This window comes from Phyllostomus discolor, chromosome 9, assembly GCF_004126475.2.
Source record: "Phyllostomus discolor isolate MPI-MPIP mPhyDis1 chromosome 9, mPhyDis1.pri.v3, whole genome shotgun sequence".
Taxonomy (NCBI): domain Eukaryota; kingdom Metazoa; phylum Chordata; class Mammalia; order Chiroptera; family Phyllostomidae; genus Phyllostomus; species Phyllostomus discolor.
This window is the reverse complement of record NC_040911.2, coordinates 237584-257268: the sequence shown is the minus strand read 5'-3', so window position 1 is coordinate 257268 and position 19685 is coordinate 237584. Positions and strand designations below refer to the sequence as shown.

Here is a 19685-nt window from a genome sequence, read left to right as displayed (position 1 = left end):
CCAAGGTCAGTCTACGTCCTTCCCTTCAACCCCGCGTTCTTCCCGCTCTGCGACTCCTGAGCCACGCTCGCTGCTTCTGCGGTCTCGTTTCCAGGCAACTGCGAACCCCCCACGGAGACCCCAATTTAACGTCATGGGGGGCAGGGAACAAGCTCGGTGCGGCTCACGCAACCTCGGGGAACCGTTGTTAGTCCCGCCCGAGGCCGGGGCGCGCGCTGACCCCGCAGCCTGCGCCGCGGGTCCCGCTTGCACCGCCTGCACGTCCTCGGGTCGGGCCCCCGACCTCTGCGGCGGCAGGGACAGGGGCTTCGGCCCCCGGCTGCCTCGACAGGGGGGTCTCGTCCCCGCTGTGGGGAATGCCCTTCCCGGTCACCACCGCGACTTCCAGAAGCGCTCCGTGCTGGGAACTGGTGACGGCACCACGGCCTCCCCACGGGGGCACGTGGGCACGTGGGCACGTGGGCGGAACAACAGCTCGGACGGCAGCCGGAATGCGCCAGACGAGCTGGGGCGCCCCTCACCCACTGACCCCTGACCGCGCCCCAGACTGCCGGGACTGCGACTCTGAGGCCCGCGTTGCATGCCGGGACTCGTAGTTCTCAGAGCGACCGCTTTACTCTCCAGGGGTCGTTCGGGCGGCGGCCCGCGTTGCAGGCCGGGACTCGTAGTTCTCAGGACAACCGCCTTAGCGCGGGAGGGGTCAGTAGGTCGGCTGCTCGCGTTGCATGCTGGGACTCGCCGCGTCTAAGGGAGGTCCGCAGCCTGGTGGCGGGCGGTGCATGCCGGGACTCGTAGTTCCCAGGGTGCACACCTCCGCGGGCGAGAGGACGGTAGTCGGCGGCCCGCGTTGCATGCCGGGACTCGCAGCGCTCCTTGGAGACCGCAGTAAGGTAGCGCGCGGTGCACGCTGGGACACACGGTCGGAAAAAAGCCCTCGGGTATCAGCGCGTAAAGGGCCCTGTGGGACGGCGGCCCGCGTTGCATGCCGGGACCGTTATTCACAGAGTAAACCGGCGTAGTAACACTATCCCGCCAGATCCAGCCCCACGGGTTTGATCCAGGATGCTTCTGGTACCTATGGCTGGTGCAGCGCCCGTCGGGCCCCGCGTGGGCTTGTGTTTACACACGGGCCTCCTAGCGCATGCACGTGGCGTAACGACGTCACACGCTGTCCCGGAAGTCGGCGCGGACCCGGGTGGCGGGTGGAAGCCGGTGCCGGATTTGGAGTCGCAGCGCAGCCACCACCGCCGCCTGGGCTGGAGTCGCCGGCCCGCCCGTTCGTCCGCGATGGGCGCCGGACCCTGAGCGCCCGCCCGCCCGCCGCATCTCCGCAGCGACCCTGCCCGCCACGATGGAGGCGCCACCCGCCGACCGCGTTCCCGCCGAGGGCACCCCGCCGGCGGCCGTGGCGGAGGTGCGCTGCCCCGGCCCCGGGCCGCTGCGCCTGCTCGAGTGGAGGGTGGCGACGGGCACGACTGTGCGCATCGGCTCGGTGCTGGCCGTGTGCGAGGCCGCCTCCTCCGCGCCGCCCGCCGGGCCCGCCCCTGCCCGCGCGGGCTCCGGGGGCTGCGTGCGCGCCGAGCGCAGGCTGAGGTCGGAGCGTGCCGGAGTGGTGCGGGAGCTGTGTGCGCAGCCGGGCCAGGTGGTGGCTCCCGGGTGAGTGTGTGCAAGGGGAGGGCGGACGGGCATCCTGGGCCAGCAGAGGGGCAGGGGCCGGCACTAGGCAGGAAAGGGGCCAGGGGCTGTGCTCGGGGGCGGGGGGGGGGCAACTCTCCTAGGTGGGACTCCCCCGCCCAGCTGCGTGTCTGCGTGCCTTTTTAAGGGTGCACGGCGGTCATTGCTTGCTAAGTGTCTTTTGAGGTGGGTTGTGTTCGTTTCTTTTTTGTAGTAGGAACCTGTTTCCAAGACACCGCGTTTGTAAGTTAGGAAAACTCGGAGCGACAGCAAGCGCAGGACACATGAGCGCGCTGCACGCTTGTCATCGCGCTATAAACTCTAGGGGGTGTGCACTTCAGATCCTCGTAAACCTTGTGGAACGCGGTCGTAAAATCCGCTGTGTTTCTGCGTAGTAGTTCAGGAAGGGGATACAGCCGGGCGCAGGTGGTAGTACACCGTCTTAGGAGGGGCCCAGACGCCGGGGCTTAGTGTTAACCTCGTAAAGGGACTGTTTTCCTCTGTTGAGGCGTGTGAACCTGTTCGTGCATACTTTGTGTGCTCCTGAGATCGGATTGAAGTGCGCACAGGTGTGTGTGCCTGAGACGCCTCGATGTTTTTATTGTCAGGAACAGGCAGGGCAGGTGAGCGCTCCCGCCTCTGCTTGGGGTGACTGGTGTACAGCTTCTTTCCAGGGGGCCACAGTGCATCCCCTGCAGCTGGTTTCTTTCTGTCCACCCCGCCCTTCGTTGGTGGCGCTGCTGCTCCCTGTGACGTGCTCCCCTCCCCCTGGGGCTTGCACTGACTCTCAGCTGTGGAGCCCGTACCCGCCTCAGAAGCTGAGGACGGGGGAGCGATGGGACATGCCCATTCTTCATCCCAGTCCTGATAGCCTTGCCCTGCGCCCACTCTCCCTGCTTGTCCTTTGGAGATGACACTGGGTGCCCAGCCTGCAGCTCAGACACCCACGCCTACCCACTGGGACAGGAAGGGGTGCGGCCTCGGGACAGAGCTGGCTTCTTTAGAGGGAGGGGCTCACTGTTGTCCGAGTGACACACTGTGGAACGCTGTCATCACTGCTCTGAAGTCAGAGCTCAGCCGACTTTTGCTTGGGGCCCAAGGAGCCTGTAAACCCGCCATCCGTGCCTGATGGAGGGGAAGCCCAGTCCTGGCGTGTCTCTGTGTAGGAGGCCCCTGAGGTGAGGTGCTGGCCACTGTGCCACTCTGCTCCTCCGTGTGGAGAGGGCCACCGCAGCCCAGGCAGGTCAGTGACGGGACCCAGCCGGTGACTGACTCTGCCACTCTCTGTCAGACCGGGGGGCGGGGGACAGTGGGGAGGGCGTCTGGGAAGGGGCGGGGGAGAACTGCAGGCGGGGTGGGTCCTCAGTGCAGGACCTGGGTGCAGGATTGGAGAAGAGGGTGCAGGTGCTCCTGCGGGGCCACTGAGCCCGGGTAACTGGAAGAAGGGGTGCCCGCAAGTGGCTGGGTGTGTGTGGGGAGCCGTGGAGCCACCTGGCAGAGAGGGGCAGCTGGGCCAGCGTCCCAAGAGGGGCCCAGAGGCTGGCTGCGGAGACCAGAGGCAGGAAGCTTGGTGGCGAGAGCTGAAGAAATTCAGGGAGCCCGAGGGGCCGGGCGGGGACCTGGGGCAGAGGCGTCTGGCCACGCTCCGTGGGGCAGGGCGCTTTGAGGAGCGGTCTGGGGTCCGGGGTCCGGTGCGGGGCTGGTCTGTCCCTGTTGTTGTCTGTTCAGGGTGGGGAATTGGGGCAGTCTCTGTTCAGGTGTTAACTGCGGTTTGGGGGCGGGGGTCCGCCAGGGGAGAGGGATGCCCTGCTGGGGACAGAGCACTCCGGGGCTGGCGGCTCCCGAGACCGGCTGTGAACGCGGGAGGGAAATGGCGACCCGTGCATGCGTGCGTGCGTAGGAGCTGGAGCTGGGATGAGGTTTAGGCAGACACGTAGCTGCGTGGCCGCCTCTCTGCCTCACGGACGGACAGACGGGGGAGGGGAGGCGGGTGTCCATCACTCGCTGCTGTCATGACTCCTCATGTGTGCATGCCGTGTCGGTTCCGTGAGCCGTTTGTCCGGAACTGGAGGGTGTGAGGTGGTTTCCACGCTGCCCCTCGCCGCCTGCCCCTGCTGGGCGTCCATCGTCCTGCTCCTACCCACGTGCCTTGTCATGTTTCAGGAAGACAGGTCCAAGGGTGAAGTGCCCCCCTTTGTTTTATGGCCAGAGAGCTGGGCCCTGGAGGGGGGGACCTGCAGCCCGGGTGTGCGGTGGGCCAGGCATCCCCTCCCCTCGGCGTTTTCGGGGACGGGGGGCGCCAGAGCTCCAGGGCCGCCCTTCCTGATGGCTGCGTTTGCCCCGCTCCCAGCGAGGTCCTGGTGCGAGTGGAAGGATGCAGCCACCCAGTCGTCATGAAGGGCTTGTGCGCCGAGTGTGGCCAAGACCTGACCCAGTAAGTCCTGGTGTGGAGAGAACCCGTGCCCCGGGGGGCGGGGGTTGTGGTGCCAAGGAGAGGGGCAGAGGGCACGGGCAGGCTGGGGCCAGCGGCTGCTGGCAGATGCCCTTCCCCACACCCCACACACGAGGCTCAGTGCTCCAGGCACCCGCAGTCGGGGAAGGGTGCCGCTGGTGGGTTCAGATGCGTTTCTGACCCCGCTGTGCGCGGGGTGGTGTCCGCCGGCCCAGGCTCCAGGGGGAGGGCTGGCATTTGGGAGCGCTTGGGGAGGCTGGGACGGCCCAGTGTGGCTGGTCTCTCGTGTGCGCCAAGTGGGGGCCACAGAGCAGGTGCTGGCAGCACCGAGAGCCCCACGGGAGGGAGCGTGCTCACCACGGCTGCCTCACAGCCCCCTCGCTCCCGCAGGCTGCAGAGCAAGAACGGCAGGCAGCACGTGCCGCTGTCCACGGCCACCGTGTCGATGGTGCACAGCGTCCCAGAGCTGATGGTGAGCTCCGAGGTGAGTGTCGCCCGGGGGTCCTGAAGTGACCTCAGGGGGCGGGAGGGGGTGCGGGCAGGGCTGGGCCCGTCTCTTCCCTGAGAGGGCCCCTGGTCTCTGCTCCCCAGGGCTGGGGGGATGAGCCACAGGACCACAGGCCTGGCCCCCCGGGCTGAGTGTGCAGGGGCTACAGAGCTCCCCGGGGCCCCCGTTCGTCCACATGCCGGCGTCCCCCACGCCAGAACCGAAGGGGTCTGCACGGTGGGGAGCTGGCACTTGACCACCGCTGTTCCTTTCCTGTGTCCCAAGAGCCCCCGAGTCCCTGGTGCCGCGTGTCTCCACGGCTGGGGTCTCCTGGTGGCCAGGTGTGGGCGGAGCTCGCACAGCGGGCTCCGGGGGGGGGGGGGGATGCATGGGCCACGCTCGGCCTCCCCCCTGAGAGCTGGGTGTTGTCTCGCACCGCGAGTGCGCACGCCGCCACGTCTCTCCCGCCACAGCAAGCGGAGCAGCTGGGCAGGGAGGACCAGCAGCGCCTGCACCGGAACAGGAAGCTGGTGCTCATGGTCGACCTGGACCAGACCCTGATCCACACCACCGAGCAGCACTGCCAGCAGATGTCCAACAAGGTGAGCCTGGCCTCCCACACTCCACGGAGTCCCCCCTCGGGTCGGCAGGAGACACCTCGGCACACTCCCGGCTCCTCGACACCCAAGCCCACCGCGTGGCCGTGGGAGCCAGGGGCTGGGGGCTCGGGAGCAGCCCTGAGGGGAGGGGAACGTCCCCCGTGTCGGGGGGCAGCACAGGTGGACGCCTGGCCACAGCGGGGGCTGGACGCCCTACGCAGGCTCTCCAGGGCAGGAGGCCCGGGGCGGGTGGGGCCCTGCCTGCTGTGTGTAATCTGTCTGTGTGCTGCGTGGAGCTGCGGGGCTGACTCTCTGGACCCCCCGGAAGGTCTCCAAGCTGCAAGCGGCCGGTGTCGGCTCCTGTGGCCGTTCCCCACGGAGACGCAGCGTCGCCGAGGCCGTCGTGGTTTCAGCCCCGTGGCCCTGGGCAGTGACGGGCAGACCTCTGCCGGTGCCGGGTGTTTGCTCCTGCGGAGCTCCCGGCCCGGTCAGGACAGCGCTGCCCCACGGCGTCCCCGACGGGCGGGGCCCGGCAGCTCGCAGACGTGCGGTGCCTTTGAAGTCCCTCGGGCGGCTCGAACAGGCTGTGACTTGCCGGTCTCCCGGCCCGGGTGGTCCAGGAGGCGGAGGTGCGCGGCATCGGCGCGGCCCGGCCTCAGCGACTGCTGGTGGCTTCCTCGTGCCCCTGCCACACCCTGCCCGTGGGCGGGCCGTCCCTCCGTGGGGCCTGGCACAGCGGGGACGGGGCTTTGCCCACCGCCCGGCGCCCACCGACGTGCTGCCGCTGCACCTGGCACTGCTGGCGGCCTCAGGAAGACGCCCTGAGTTCCCAGCTCGTGCTTTGGAGGGTGGTTTGCGCGTCACGGACTCTGACTGCTGAGTGGGGGAGGGCTCACAGAGCTCAGACCCCAGAGGCTTCCCGCAGAGGAGCCTCGTCAGGAGGACTTGGACTGACCCCCCGGACCCAGGAAGAGTTGACTGAGCCTGAGGTCGTCGACCCTTTTCGCCTCGGCTGTGCTTCAGAGTCTTGTTTCTGAGAAAATTAACGACAGGCGGGGTGGGGAGGGCCGGAGCGCACTCCCTGCGGAGCGTGAGCTCGCCGGCAGGGCGGCGTGGAGACGCAGGCGCTGTTGCTGCGGCGCCTGGTGCCGGGGACCTCGGGGCGCTGCCTCGGGGGCCCTGCCCTCGGCGTTTGGAAGCTCGGGGTGTGCGGCGTCCCCCCAGACCCCGGCGCTGCTCCGTCGTCAGCGAGAGCGCGTGGCGGTGGGGGGTGGGGGGGGCGTGGGTCTGTGGGCGTCCTCGCGGGCCCCTCCGCTGACGCCCCCCCCGCCCCGCAGGGCATCCTGCACTTCCAGCTGGGCCGGGGCGAGCCCATGCTGCACACCCGCCTGCGCCCGCACTGCAGGGAGTTCCTGGAGAAGGTCGCCCGGCTGTACGAGCTGCACGTCTTCACCTTCGGCAGCCGACTGTACGCGCACACCATCGCGGGTGAGCCCTGGCCCCTGGTCTCCCCCACCCCCCGGGCCGGGCCAGAGGGACGGGCTGCTGTCGCTCACGCGGTCGGGTGCAGCCGCGGGCCGGTTTGGAGCCCGGTCGGCACTGCAGGGCCTGGGCGAGGGGCCCGTCACGTGAACGAACCTGAAGGTCGTGTAAGTGACGGGTCTGGGGGCAGGTGCGGAGCCACGCCGTCCGGTCCGTCTGCGTTTGGCACTCGAGGTGCCGACGGACGGCCCTCGTGCTGGGCGCGAGCAGTGTGGCGGCTGAGCCTCGACCCGCGTCTCTGCCGGCGCCGGGCCGTGTGGCTGCGCTCCTGCCTCGTGTGCGGGCGGGAGCCCTGGGCCTGGGGTGCAGGGCCGCCTCCTGGGGCAGCTGGGACCGGTCCTGACCGCTGGTGGACGTGCAGAGCTGCGAGTCCTTTCCGCCGCGAGGCGACGCGGCGTCTCTCCCGCAGGAGCCGGTGTTTCCTGGTGCCGGCCGGCCGACAACTCGCTGACCCCCCGGGTGGTGGTGGGGGCGGCAGGAGGGGCTTGGAGGGGCTGAGGCGGGTGGGTGGGCTTCGCTGCTGGCCCCGCTCTGAGTGACTTGGGCTGAGGACACGTGCTGGTGGTGCTGCGCCCGCGGGACCGCCCCCCCCCACCCCCCAAACCACGGCCGGTTGTCAGGGTGCCTTCACGGTGCTGCTGAGGTGCCCGGTCGCCCCTTTGCTTGCCAGTGGCTGGGGCGCAGGGGCCGACACGAGGCAGTGTGCCTCGCCCGGGGCGGGGCCTGCGCACATGGTGGGCAGGTGCCCGTGCTTCCCAGGGGGCGGCCGAGCGGCGCTGGGGCCAGCGTCTCCGGGACGGCGCCCCAAACCCCCGCTGAGCGAGGAGCAGGCCGCGGGGGGTGGTGGTCTGGCCCGAAAGGGGAGGCGCGGCTGGCGCCCGGGTGTGGCACTCCGTCCTACGGTGGAGAAACGGGAGCTCCTTGCCGTGCCGTGGGGCCTCCCTCCGGCGTCTGGGGCGCCTGTGACCGCGGGCGGGCCCCTCCTTGCAGGCTTCCTGGACCCCGAGAAGAAGCTCTTCTCCCACCGGATCCTGTCGAGGGACGAGTGCATCGACCCGTTCTCCAAGACCGGGAACCTCAGGTGCGTCCTCGCCACCATGCTCCCGCGGGCACTCTGCTGCCGCTGCCGGGCCCGCTGCTGTCCTTGCCACTGTCCCCTGGGCACCGCCCCCCCCCCCCCGCCCTCCCAGTGTGTCCCGGCGGCGGCAGCGGGGGCCCAGGAGGCCGGTGCGTGGGAGATGGAGCTGGGAGCAGGGCGGGGCGCGGGAAATGGGGTGGCGGTGTGGGCCTCCGGCCATGGGCCTCGCGGTGTGGCGTCGGGGGAGCTGGCGTGCCTCGGGGCCCGCGAGCGTGAGCAGCCGGGGTCACGTTCCCGTGAGTCCTCCTGCAAGAAGCCCCAGGGCGGCGGGGCAGACCGTCACCCTGCCCGGTGCCTTCTCCGGGGACGGCGTGACCACCCGGCGGAGGCCCAGGCGGAGGCCCGGTGCGGTGTGTGCACCTGTTCGCTGCCGCTCGGCCGTGTGCTGGTCCCGTGGGGAAGGCCGTCGTGACGCGGGCGGGTGAGGCTTCTCCGCAGGTTGCGCGGGCGGCCCTGACGCTCGTGCCCCCGCAGAAACCTCTTCCCGTGTGGAGACTCGATGGTGTGCATCATCGACGACCGGGAGGACGTCTGGAAGTTCGCCCCCAACCTGATCACCGTGAAGAAGTACGTCTACTTCCAGGGCACGGGCGACATCCACGCCCCGCCCGGCTCCCGGGAGCCTCCGGCGAGGAAGAAAGGTGGGCAGCTGCCTTCCGGGCCCCCAGAGCGGGGCGTGCTCCTGTGTCCTGACCGTCCCCGTGGGAGGGGGGGGGGGTCCAGCGGCTCTGAGTCCCGGGGTCTCTCTGTGTCGCGGGGTCGAGTCAGACTGGAAAGCAGGGTGCTGCTTGGTTTCACTTCTGGGTTCTGTTAGCCGTGCTCGCCTGGACGCCTTTGCAGCCTGGGGGGGCAGAGTCAGGCCTCAGGGTCTGCAGTTTCTGCTGCAGCCCCTGCGGCGGGACTGGGGGTCGGGCTGGGGGCGAGCGGGTGCGGCCGGCGCACCCTGCGTTTCCCCGTCTCGGGAGTCACGCGCCCTCTCGTCTCGTGTGCACGCGCAGCGAGCCGTCCCCCCAAGGGGGCCGACGCCGCAGAAGGCGCTCCGCCCGCCAAGGACGCCGAGGACGGGAGGCCGGCCGCGGGGCTGGAGCAGAGCAACGGCCTTGGGAAGCCCGCACGGGAGCTCAACGGGGACGTGGCCTTGCCCGGCCTGGCGGAGGAGAGGGGCCCCCGGCCCGCCACCCACAGCCCCCGCGGCCGACGACAGGGGGCCCCCAGTGTGTGCTCCGCAGCAGGGTCAGACCTCGGCGGAGAGGCGGCCCGCCCAGGGCGCGGCGGGCGGCGACCTGGACTTCGACCTGTCCAGCGACAGCGAGGGCAGCGGCGAGTCCGAAGGCCCGTCCTCAGCCGCCTCTGACGGTGAAAGCGGGGAGAAGGGCAGCCAGAGGCGGCCGGAGCCCGCACGGGACGCCGGGCGGGGCGGGCAGCAGGGCGGGCCCGGAGGGGAGCGGCCCGCGGGGGCAAACCACTGCGGGGAGCCCGCGCCCGGCGTGCACCCGGACCTGCAGGAGGAGGGCGAGCGGGACAGCCTCTGCGGGCTGGCGGGCGGCGCGGCGGACCGGAAGGAGGCGGAGACGGAGTCCCAGAACAGCGAGCAGTCCGGCATCACGGTGGGCGAGTCCCTGGACCAGAGCGTGGAGGAGGAGGAGGAGGACGACGAGGATGAGGACGACCACCTGGTGCACCTGGAGGAGATCCTGGCCCGCGTGCACTCCGACTACTACGCCCGGTACGACCGCTACCTGCGCGGGGAGACGCCGGAGGCCCCCGACGTCCGGAAGATCGTCCCTGAGCTGAAGAGCCGCGTGCTGGCGGACGTGGCCATAGCGTTCAGCGGGCTGCACCCCACCAACTTCCCCGTGGAGAAGACGCGGGAGCACTACCACGCCACGGCCCTTGGGGCCAGGATCCTCACCCAGCTGGTGCTGGACCCCGACGCCCCGGACAGGGCCACCCACCTGATTGCTGCCCGGGCCGGTGAGTGCCGGCTGGCCTCGGGGCCTCCGGGGGGGGGGGGGGGCAGCGGGGGCGGGCCTCCGCGGTCTCTCTCAGGAAGGGCAGGGCTCCGACTCTACGCGGAATTCTCAGACGCGTTGTTCTGGGGGTCGCCTGCCGGTGAGACCCTAACAGGGCTGGCTCCGGGCCTGCCCGCCTGGGCCCTGCACGCACGGGGTGGGGGTGTCCTGGGCGAGGGCCGTGCGTGCAGGCACTGGGCCCCTGGGCAGCAGGGCCGCCGGCCCCTCGTTGCAGGCACGGAGAAGGTGCGGCAGGCCCAGGCCTGCGGGCGGCTGCACGTGGTGAACCCCGACTGGCTGTGGAGCTGCCTGGAGCGCTGGGACAAGGTGGAGGAGCAGCTCTTCCCACTGAGCGAGGACTACGGCAGGGCACCCAGGTGAGCTGCTCACGGGCGCGTCCCCCCGGGGCCTCCCGCCAGCGGGGAGAGGGTGCTGTGCTTCCCGAGCCTGTGGGGCTGGCTGTCGGCGGGGCCCCGGGCTGCGGGCGGGCACGTGAGCCACACGGCCGCTGCGGGGTCGGGTGGGGGCGCGGCTGGGCTGTGACGAGGGTGCCTGGGTGAGTCCTCTGTGTTTCTGTTTCTGAGGGCGGCTTGCGCAAGGCGCCCCGTCCTCTGTCGGGGTCTGCGTGGGCTGCTGGTGAGGAAGCTCGGGGCGGGCTGAGAGGCCCACAGCGCGCTCTGTGCTGGGGCCCGCGTCCTGCCGCGTCCTGCCCCACTCAGGCTCTGGGTGTCCGGTGGGGGTGGGGGAGCTCAGCTCACGGCCTGCTCGGGGCCCCACGTCCATAGTCGGCCCAGTCCCGTCTCACGGCCCCTTCTCGCCCGCAGGGAGGATGGCCCCGCGGCCTTCCCGGACCGGCAGGGGGTGCTCCCGGCTGCCCTGTTCCACCCGACGCCCGTGCACCCCAGGGCGCAGCCCGGCCCCGACGTGCGCATCTACGATGCCAGCACGGGCAAGCTCATCCGGAAGGGTGCGGCTGGGCCCGGGCCCCCCGGCTCCCTGCAGGTCCACACGGAACACTCCTCCTTCCGGTGCGTCCTGCTGGGTTCGCCCGGCGAGCTAGGGGGGCTGGAGGGGAGTCGGGCAGCACCCGGTTCCAGTTCTGGATCGGACTTAGCTGCCTGGCTGCGAGCCCTGGAGGCCAGCCCGGAGCCGCCCCCCCAACCTCCACGTCCGGTCTCTCCGCGTCTCCTGCCCTGTCGGGGTCCCCACTGAGTCTGGGGCTCCGACTGGGCCAGCAGGGGTGAGGGGTGGTGGCGCGGCCGTGAGGCCGACAGCGTTCCCAGCGCCGTCCTGCTCAGACTGAACCTCGGTGCAGCCCCCGCGCAGGGGGTGGGGCGGCTGCCCCGTGCAGTCGAAGACCCACACATGGCTCCTGACTCCCCAGCACGCACGCTGACCGCGGCCCCCGCGAGGGACGCTGGGGTCCCCTCTGGAATAGTGTGGGTCAGGAGCAGCAGGTGCTGATTGGAGGGAGCGTGTGTGCCCGTGGCCCACGCCAGTGCACGGGCTGTGCCCGTGGCCCACGCCAGTGCACCGGCTGTGCCCGTGTTGTTCAAGGGCCGCTGCGTGCTGCTTGGTCCAGCTCACGCAATCCGGCCTGGACCAGCCCGGAGTGGTTGCTGGTGGGCTCTGGGGGCTGGCCTTCCGCTGCAGGAGGACGATGCCGTGATTCGCTGCATTGAGCGTGAGGGGTGGAGGGGCCGGGGGTCTTCCCAGCAGCTGTGCCCTGTCCCCAGACCCTGCGGTTGGCACTGCCGGGGGAGGGGACGGTGCCGCGCGGTCAGGGCTTCCGTCCCACCCAGGAGCCCTTCTGCGGGGTGTCGGGGGGGCGGGGGCTCTGGGCGTGGGAGGGGGTGCCGACCTTCTGCGGGGTGTCGGGGGGGTCGGCGTGGGAGGGGGTGCCGGGGGGGGTGCCAACCTTCTGCAGGGTGTCGGGGGGGGGGGGTCTGGGCGTGGGAGGGGGTGCCGGGGGTGGTGCCGACCTTCTGCGGGGTGTCGGGGGGGGGGTCTGGGCGTGGGAGGGGGTGCCGAGGGGGTGCCGACCTTCTGCGGGGTGTCGGGGGGGGGGTCTGGGCGTGGGAGGGGGTGCCGGGGGGGTGCTGACCTTCTGCGGGGTGTCGGGGGGGGTCTGGGCGTGGGAGGGGGTGCCGAGGGGGTGCCGACCTTCTGCGGGGTGTCGGGGGGGGGCTGGGTGTAGGAGGGGGTGCCGGGGGGGTGCCGACCTTCTGCAGGGTGTCAGGGGGGGGTCTGGGCGTGGGAGGGGGTGCCGGGGGGGGTGCCGACCTTCTGCGGGGTGTCGGGGGGGGTCTGGGCGTGGGAGGGGGTGCCGAGGCGCAGCCTGGGGGCTGCAGCGCTGCAGTGGCTCCTGGAACCCACAGTGGTCACATGGCCGCTGCGGGGCCCTCGTGAGCGGTGCTCACGTCTCAGACCTGCGCTTCCCGCCGTTGAAAGGGAGACCGCCGCCGGGGACTTGTCTCGAACCCGAGGGGCAGAGGCACGTTGCCCGAGTTGTTTGGGGAATTTGAAAGTCGGGCTCGGAAATGGGTTCTGCATCAGCCTCGCTGCACGCAGGACGGGGCTCTGGCCAGGAGGTGGCGCCCCAGGACGGGCAGGCCGCCCCTCCCTGCTCCGGCTCCAGGGCAGGTCGAAGGCAGGTTGAGTTCAGGGTTCGGGGCGTGAGTAGACGTTCCGCCTCCGAGGACGACGCCCCGAGGGCTGCACTGGACCGTGACGGGCTGGCTTTCGGTGAGGCGTCCTCCTTTTCCGCACTCGGAAGTGCGGGTCCCTGCGGTCAGCCACTGCCCCGGCGTGGTTGTAGGCGTTGCCGCGGAGCCGCCCGTTGTGTGGCAGGGCTGATCGAGTCCGAGGGGCCCCGGGTTTTTCCAGAACCACCGTTGCGCGTCTCAGTTCCCACCGCCCGTCCTCCCCGGTGCCGCCAAGGGACCGGGTTCTCCTGGAGTTCGCGGGCTCTGGGGCGCTGTGCGGCGGGTGCCGCGTTCCAGATTGGCGGGGTGTCCGAGCTCTGCAAGAAGAGAGGGGTGCCTGTCTTAGCACCCACCGTGCAGTCGGAAAGCCTGAGGGCCCTGAGCTTCGGGGCCTGCAGGGCCTGGGGGTGCTCTCTCGGGCTGTCCCCGTCCGCACGGGTCTGGGGGCGCTCCCAGCGAAACCGTGAGTCGAGCTGCCCCCACCTGTGCCAGAGGGTGGGACTGTGTCCTACCTCAGCGACACAGAGGGGGCGCTTTTTCTTGTTAGAGGTTTTATTTTAAGACGACTGGATTCACGGGCAGTGGTGAGAAGGGACGTGGGAAGACCCAGATGCCCCCAGCTGCCGCCCGGCCTCCCGGCCAGGATGGGGACAGGCACGTGGGCCCACACGGCCGCCCTCCCCCACCCACCCCGGCACCCACGGACCCATCTCCGTCCCCAGCTCCCAGCGTCCTGAGGCTCCCCTCCTCGTCGTCTCCGTCCTCACTGCTGGGCACTGCTTCGTGGTGACCGCTCGCCACTGTGGACACCGGGGTGTGTTCTGCGTGGGGCTGCAGACGCCGCCACCGTCCGTCCTGGGGGAGCAGCCAGCCGTGACTGCTGCACGGGCGCTGGGAGTGTGTGTGGTCCCCGTGCGAGGACCTGCCCAGCTGCCCCGGTGGGGGGCAGCCTCGTGACCTCGGCATTGACCCTGGCACTCAGTGTCTGCCCGGCGTCGGGGTGTCCTCTGCCGGGACACCGGCCCCGCGGGTCCAGCCTCGCCTCGCAGTCCGCCGGGCGGGCACCTCGCCTGGCTGTGGGGTCTGCTGCCGGCCTCCCCACTCGCTCCGGTGTCAGGCACAGGCCCCTGTCACTCCCTCCCGTGGCAGGCCGAGACCGCCCCACCCTGCCCCTTGTCCGCGCAGAGTCGCAGGGGACAGAGGTTCCCGCGCAGACGGAGACGGGGCTGGGCTGTCCCCTTCCTCCCTCGGACCCTCCGCCCGCGAGGCTCGCACCTCTGCGTCTCCGTCTGTGTGTGGTCCGCCGGGGCTGCCACCCACACCCTGGGACTTGGGGACCGTCAGAGCAGGGGGACCTGGGCCAGCGCTGGGGGTGTGTCGGCTGCAGTCGGGGGACCGTCCCCTCGTGCCCGGAGCGCCGTCTTGAGTGGGCGCTGCTCCCCCCGAGGCCTGTCTGCACTGACGGAGCCAGCCCCCTTCTCTGGGGCCCCTCAGTGGGGAGCAAGGTGCCAGCCCCGGGCGGAGCACCTCGGCCTGGGCCACGGGAGCCGACCACGGACGTGCACCGGGAGCAGCCTCGTCTGCGCCTTGGGGGTGGGGGCTGTTCCGTCTCCAAACCTCAGCGTCACGGGTGTTCTGTCTTACAGCCTGGGTAGCATAGAAGTATTTTCCTTTTTTTTTTTTTTTTAATCTTACTACTTGTTTGACCGTATTTTGAGGATAAGTGACACTTTCTGCTGGTTTCTGGGAAGTTTCTCGTCTTTGCTCTTCTCATTTCCCCTTTGTCAGGAAGTGGGTAAAGCCGCACCGGTGCCTGGGAGGGCGGGGGGTGGGAGCTGGCTCCCCGCCGGCCCAGCCCACACAGCCCGGGGGAGGAGCGGACTGCGTGTGCGTGCGTGTGCGTGCGTGTGCGTGCGTGTGCACCCGCGCTGGGTCAGGGACCTCCAGCGACCTCCCTCACGTGGGCCCTCCACTCTCCTTGCAGCGCTGTCCAGCCACACCAGCAGCAGATGTTTGGGGAGGAGCCGCCAGGCGCTCCCGACGCCGCGCGGCCGGGCCCTTGTCGGAGGCAGCGGCAGCCCAGCATGTCCGAGACCATGCCGCTGTACACGCTGTGCAAGGAGGACTTGGAGAGCATGGACAAAGAGGTGAGCCGCCCTCCGGCCCCGGAGCCCGGCCGCCCGGAGGCCAGCACAAGGCGTGGGGCTGACTGGGCTGGGCAGGGACGCTGCAGGACACGCCGAGGGGCCCTTTGGGGCAGGGGCTCACGGACTGGCCAGCGAGCTCGGAGACTCGGGGTGGGGGGGGGGATTCCCAGCGCTGGAGAGCCCGTGTCTGCACACGGAGCGTGTGTGCGTCGGGGCCGGGGGCCGTGCGGTCCCCGTCACGGACATCCCAGACACCTCGAGGGGTGGGCCCGTGCGGCCTCGGCCTGGCGGAAGGGCATCCGTGGAAATGGCGTTTCGGCGTCCTGGTCGCAGAGGCGGGACACGTCCCGATTCCCTTCTCACAGCGTGGGGTCCCGAGTCTGCGGGCTGCCGGACCAGTGCGGGGCAGCGCCCGGAGGTCGGGTGGAGTGTGCGGGGCAGAAGAGGGAGACGGGGGCCCCTGAGGGCGGGGAACTTGGGGGCGCGCAGAGGCGGTGCCTCCCTCCTTGGGGAAGCTGGGTCTCCGTGCGCCTGCAGGCTCCCGTCTCGCTCCCGTCTCGTGGGAGAGGGCGCAGCGCCAGGAAGAGCGGGAAGGTGGGAGGGGGCGCCAGCCCCGGGGGCTGAAGTGGGGCCTGAGGGCGGAGTGCCGGGTCTCGCCCTGGGGACAGCGGCCAGCCCCTCCGCCCCACCTCCAGGTCAGTCCCCCTGGTTCTGGGGTCGCGTGTCTCCCGGGGTCGCTGGAGACGTGTGTGGTGGCAGCGTATGTGTGACCAAACTCGGGGGGATTTCAGTCGCTGGCTCGGTGAGAGTGAGTTTTGCTTCTCTTCGCACACCTGCTTTCGGAGTTCTAAGACTGTAGCCTGCCCACCCGTGCCCTGTAAAGCGACGTGGGGTGGACGTTTCCACAGACGACTGACTCTCAGGGATGGCGCGGCGGCTGTCTCGTGCAGAGAGCCCGGAAGCTGCCGGCCTCGGGCGCCATCTGCCAGGGGAGCGGGAGTGGGGGCGGGTTCGAGCGGGAGGCCGGCTCCCGTGGCTTCGGTGTCTCTGGCCGGCCGGGGCCCAAGCGCTGACACCGACAGTGAGACCCGGGCCACCTGGTGGGCCTGGGCTGTGGGGACGGGACTGGGCCGGTCAGACCCACAGCAGCTGGTTCAGCCCCGTCTTCTCTGGGGAAACGTGTGACATGGTTCAAGGCCTCACGTGTTTCAGAGCAGAGCACAGCGTCCCAGCGGGAGGCGGGCTCCTCCTAGAGTCGAGACAGCCGCGCGCCCGGTGCACCCAGACACCAGGCAGGGCTGGACGGGGGCCCTCGCTACAAGCAGGCAGCACCGTGGGCGCCGCCGGCAGGTCTGCCCGGCGAGGACCCGAGGGCGAAGCCTCTGCCCCCCCCCCCCCCCGCCCGTCGTGGGTGGGTGTGGTCCCGCGTCACTCAGAGGGGCTCCCGTGACTGGAGGGCAGGTGTCCACGGCAGGCACCGTGGACACTGACGCCCGGACCCCCAGGCCAGGTGCCCCAGGCTGTGGCCTCAGCCCCTGCAGCTGTCTGGGTCCCCATGTCCCCCACTCGTCCTCCTATTGGCCGAATGGCTCATGTGCGCCCGTTTGTCACGTGGGGGAGGGTTCCCGGGTGAGCCCCGGGGGCCCCGAGTGCAGGAGCTCCTGTCCCATGGGGCAGGGGCCTCTGTCGCCCAGTGCGTGGGTGCTCCCTCCCACCTGAAGTGCCCGGGTGGGGGCACGTCCCAGCACTCGGGGCCCGGGGGGCCTCCTCGAGAGGGGTGACTGATTGCCCACTCCATCCACGGCCTGACCCCCGGTCCCCCCAGACCCCCCGGTCCCCGAAGGCTGCAGGGGGCCTGAGAGCTGCAGCTGGTCACCACGGCCTGCTCTTCCTGGCGACCGGCCCTGTCCAGGGGCCACCAGAGCCACAGAGTCACACGGGGACAGAGGTCGCCGCTCTCGCCCAGGAAGCCGCAGGGGTGGAGGATCCACGCGGGGAACCGGGCCCAGTCCAGGCGGCACAGGCCTGGTCTCCTCCGGGAGGAGACCCCCTCCTCCGGCCTCGTCGTCATGGTGATGGGCGGGAATACTGGGTGTCGCTGTGTCTTCTGTTTACCTTCCTGGGGAGCAAACCCCGCCACGGTCAGCCGTCCTGCCTGAGCCCGCGGGCAGCGGCAGCAGTGCCCCCTCCCCAGCTGAGTCCCCGCTGGCGTGGGGTGGCCGGAGCGCCAGCCGCGATCCTGGGTGCTGGGGTTTGGCCGCGCTGGGCCCCGCGGGAGCATAGAGCCGCAGCCCACGCGCGGCCCACGGGCTGCGCTGCAGGCGTGTCTGCTGGGTAACAGGAGGGGCCGCGCTGCGGACCTGCCTGCCGGGGGCACGTGGGCGGGCTCTCCGGGGCACCGCTGGGTAAGCGCTGACCCTGGGCCCCCACAGGTGGACGACATCCTGGGGGAAGGCAGCGACGACAGCGACAGCGAGAAGAAGAAGGCGGAGGAGGAGGAGCAGCAGGAGCAGGAGGGCGGGGCTGCGCCCCAGGAGCCGGCGGCCCCAGCGGCCCCGAGGAGGCCCACGCTGGCGCCCAGGCCGCCCAGTGAGAGGAGTGTGGCCGACGGCCGGGGGCCCAGGTGAGGGCGGGCCCCGCGGCGGAGGAGGGCGGCCCGAGGCGCTGGGGGTGGGGGGGGCACTGCCCTGGGGGCTGGCCGGAGCCCGCCCTGCCCCCTGTTCGCCCAGGAGCAACGTCCGTCCGCTGCGGCGCGCGCTCCCACGGGGCGGGGCCAGCCACGTCCTCCGCCTCCGCGCTGGGGGCGTGGCTTCCGGGTGGGGCCTGGGCGCCCCGGAGCCCCCGCTGACGGCCGCCGGGCGTGTGTGCCGGGGCGTCCCAGCGAGTCCTCCTCTTCCAGGGGCCACAAGCGGAAGCTGAGCGAGGAGGACGCGGCCAGCGAGTCCAGCAGGGCGTCCAGCGGCGAGGACGAGGAGGGCAGCAGCTCTGAGGCGGACGAGATGGCCGCGGCGCTGGAGGCGGAGCTCGACCTCGTGTGACCCCCGAGGCCTGGCGCGGACCCACCTGCCTTCCCGTGCCGGTCTTCTCGTGGGTCGCCTCCTCTCCGGAAAGATGTGTCTGTTTTGCAGAGCTCCACGCACAGAAACACAGTATTTTGCAGAAGTTGGTGTTCTGAGAAGTTTTACTACCAGGAAGCGTGGGCCATGCCAAAGACCTCATCGCGGAGCCTGGCTGCGCGGGACTGGGCGTGGCTCCTGTCGTGGAGTAAGGGGCTGGGGCTGTTCTCCCACGAGCGGCGTGCCTGACGGTTCCGGGTGCAGGCAGGGGCCTGGCGGGACACGGAGGCGCGACAGGAACCCTCGGCCTGTGCTCCGTCGTCCCGCGGAAGCTCCTGGGTGTGCAGGGGTTTCTGAGAGGCTGGCGCCCACCAGTGGCCAGGCCTGGGGGCCCCGCGGCCCCCACCACCCTCAGGGCTCGTTTCTGCGTGGCGCCGGGCCCCTGGCACTGGGCCCGGCCTGGCCATCCACTCCCGCGCCCCAGACCCGGCGTGAAGTTTTGTACATTTGCTACCCGATGCCCCACACGGTGGCTCCTCCGTTTAATAAAGTCCTTTTTGTACGCTCTTCTGTCTGGTGCGTTGCCGTGGCGAGTGGGCCCCTCCGCGGTCAGGGAGCTTGCAGGGCAGCCCCATGCCCAGAGGCCCCGGGGGAAGGACTGCTGTGGGGGTCAGTTGTCCGCCGCCCGTGGCTGTGGGTCCCCCTGTTACTTGGAGACGCGGGTCAGAGCCTGTGGTGAGGCACCGGGAATGCGGAGGGGCCGCTGCCGACGCGGACCCTTCCATCCGTGGAAACGCGGGGAGAACCTGCAGACGCAGCAGCGCTGGGCGCAAGAGCCCCCCTGCCGGCGAGCTGTGGGGCAGGGCCCGGCACACACGGCACGCCAGCCGGACGTCTGGGCCCCCCATTGCCCTGAGACCCCTGGGCCCCTCCTCTGTCCCCTGCTGAGCTCTGGCTGTGGGTTGAGAGCGCAGGAGGCCGGGAGCACCTGTGGCCTGTGACGTGCCCGGACAGGGCGGCCGCTCCAGGCGATGTCCCAGAGGGTGTGTGGGACGGTGGCCCAGCTGCTGTCCCACGAGGGGGCCCTGCTCCTCCCCAGCAGCCCCTGTCTCTGGGCATTGAGCCCCCGGGACGCCGAGTGGGACCCCGCTGGTTCCCTGACCTCAGCAAAGGGCTGCTTTTCTCACACGGGAGGCGGCGGCCTGGTGGCTCCGGGGTCGGTCTTCAGGGCCAAGTGAGTGTTGTGAGTGTCCAGGCGCCTGGCCTGGCCTGGCCCCAGGTGTGCTCCCCCCACCCTCCGCCCGTTCTTCCTGCCTCTGCAGAAGCTCCGTCCTCGGGTGGGGTGGGGGGGTGGCTCAGGCACAGCCAGGGGGCGCCGGGAGGAGCCCTGAGCTGCAGAGCAGGCCCCGGCCCCTCGAGGCAGGCATCCAGCCCTCCTGAGCACCCCGCCCCTGTTGTTGGTTTTGTAACAGTTCACGTGCGTGGGTGGAGCTGACCCCAGCCCCCAGCAGGACTCTCTGCTGTCCACCGTTGGGGCAGCAGAGGCACAGACCGCATCCCAGGACGGGCTCCGGACCCCCGGGACACGGCAGCGGAGCAGGGGCGGGTGGAGGCCTCTCCCCCCATGAGTGCACACACACTGGCAGCACATCTGGGGCTCGGCCGTCCCTGCAGCAGGAGCTCCGGAGCCTCCTCGGGGCGTGGGCGCATGGCGAGCCCCACCAGCCTCTGCAGGACGGGGAGAGCCCGCCCCCAGGAGCCCTGAGCCGAGGGGCCCCTGGGTGGGGAGGCTGCGGTGGGACTGGGGGTGCAGGTGTGGGAACAAGAACATGAAGACACAGGCTGGGGTCCAGTTGGCAGGACCTGGCCGCGT

At 70.8% G+C, this 19685-nt stretch overlaps 1 protein-coding gene across 1 annotated transcript; it reads left to right on the top strand.

The window, feature by feature from the left end:
* The first annotated feature begins 1351 nt into the window (after positions 1 to 1351).
* On the top strand, positions 1352 to 18379 carry CTDP1 (CTD phosphatase subunit 1). The gene is given in 14 exon segments (XM_028524146.2): positions 1352 to 1656; positions 4025 to 4108; positions 4517 to 4610; positions 5087 to 5215; positions 6550 to 6700; positions 7745 to 7835; positions 8367 to 8533; positions 8891 to 9107; positions 9109 to 9866; positions 10140 to 10281; positions 10729 to 10932; positions 14594 to 14756; positions 17189 to 17379; positions 17656 to 18379. Coding segments are annotated over 14 exon segments (2835 nt in total). The 3' UTR covers positions 17795 to 18379.
* Positions 18380 to 19685: the final 1306 nt, after the last annotated feature.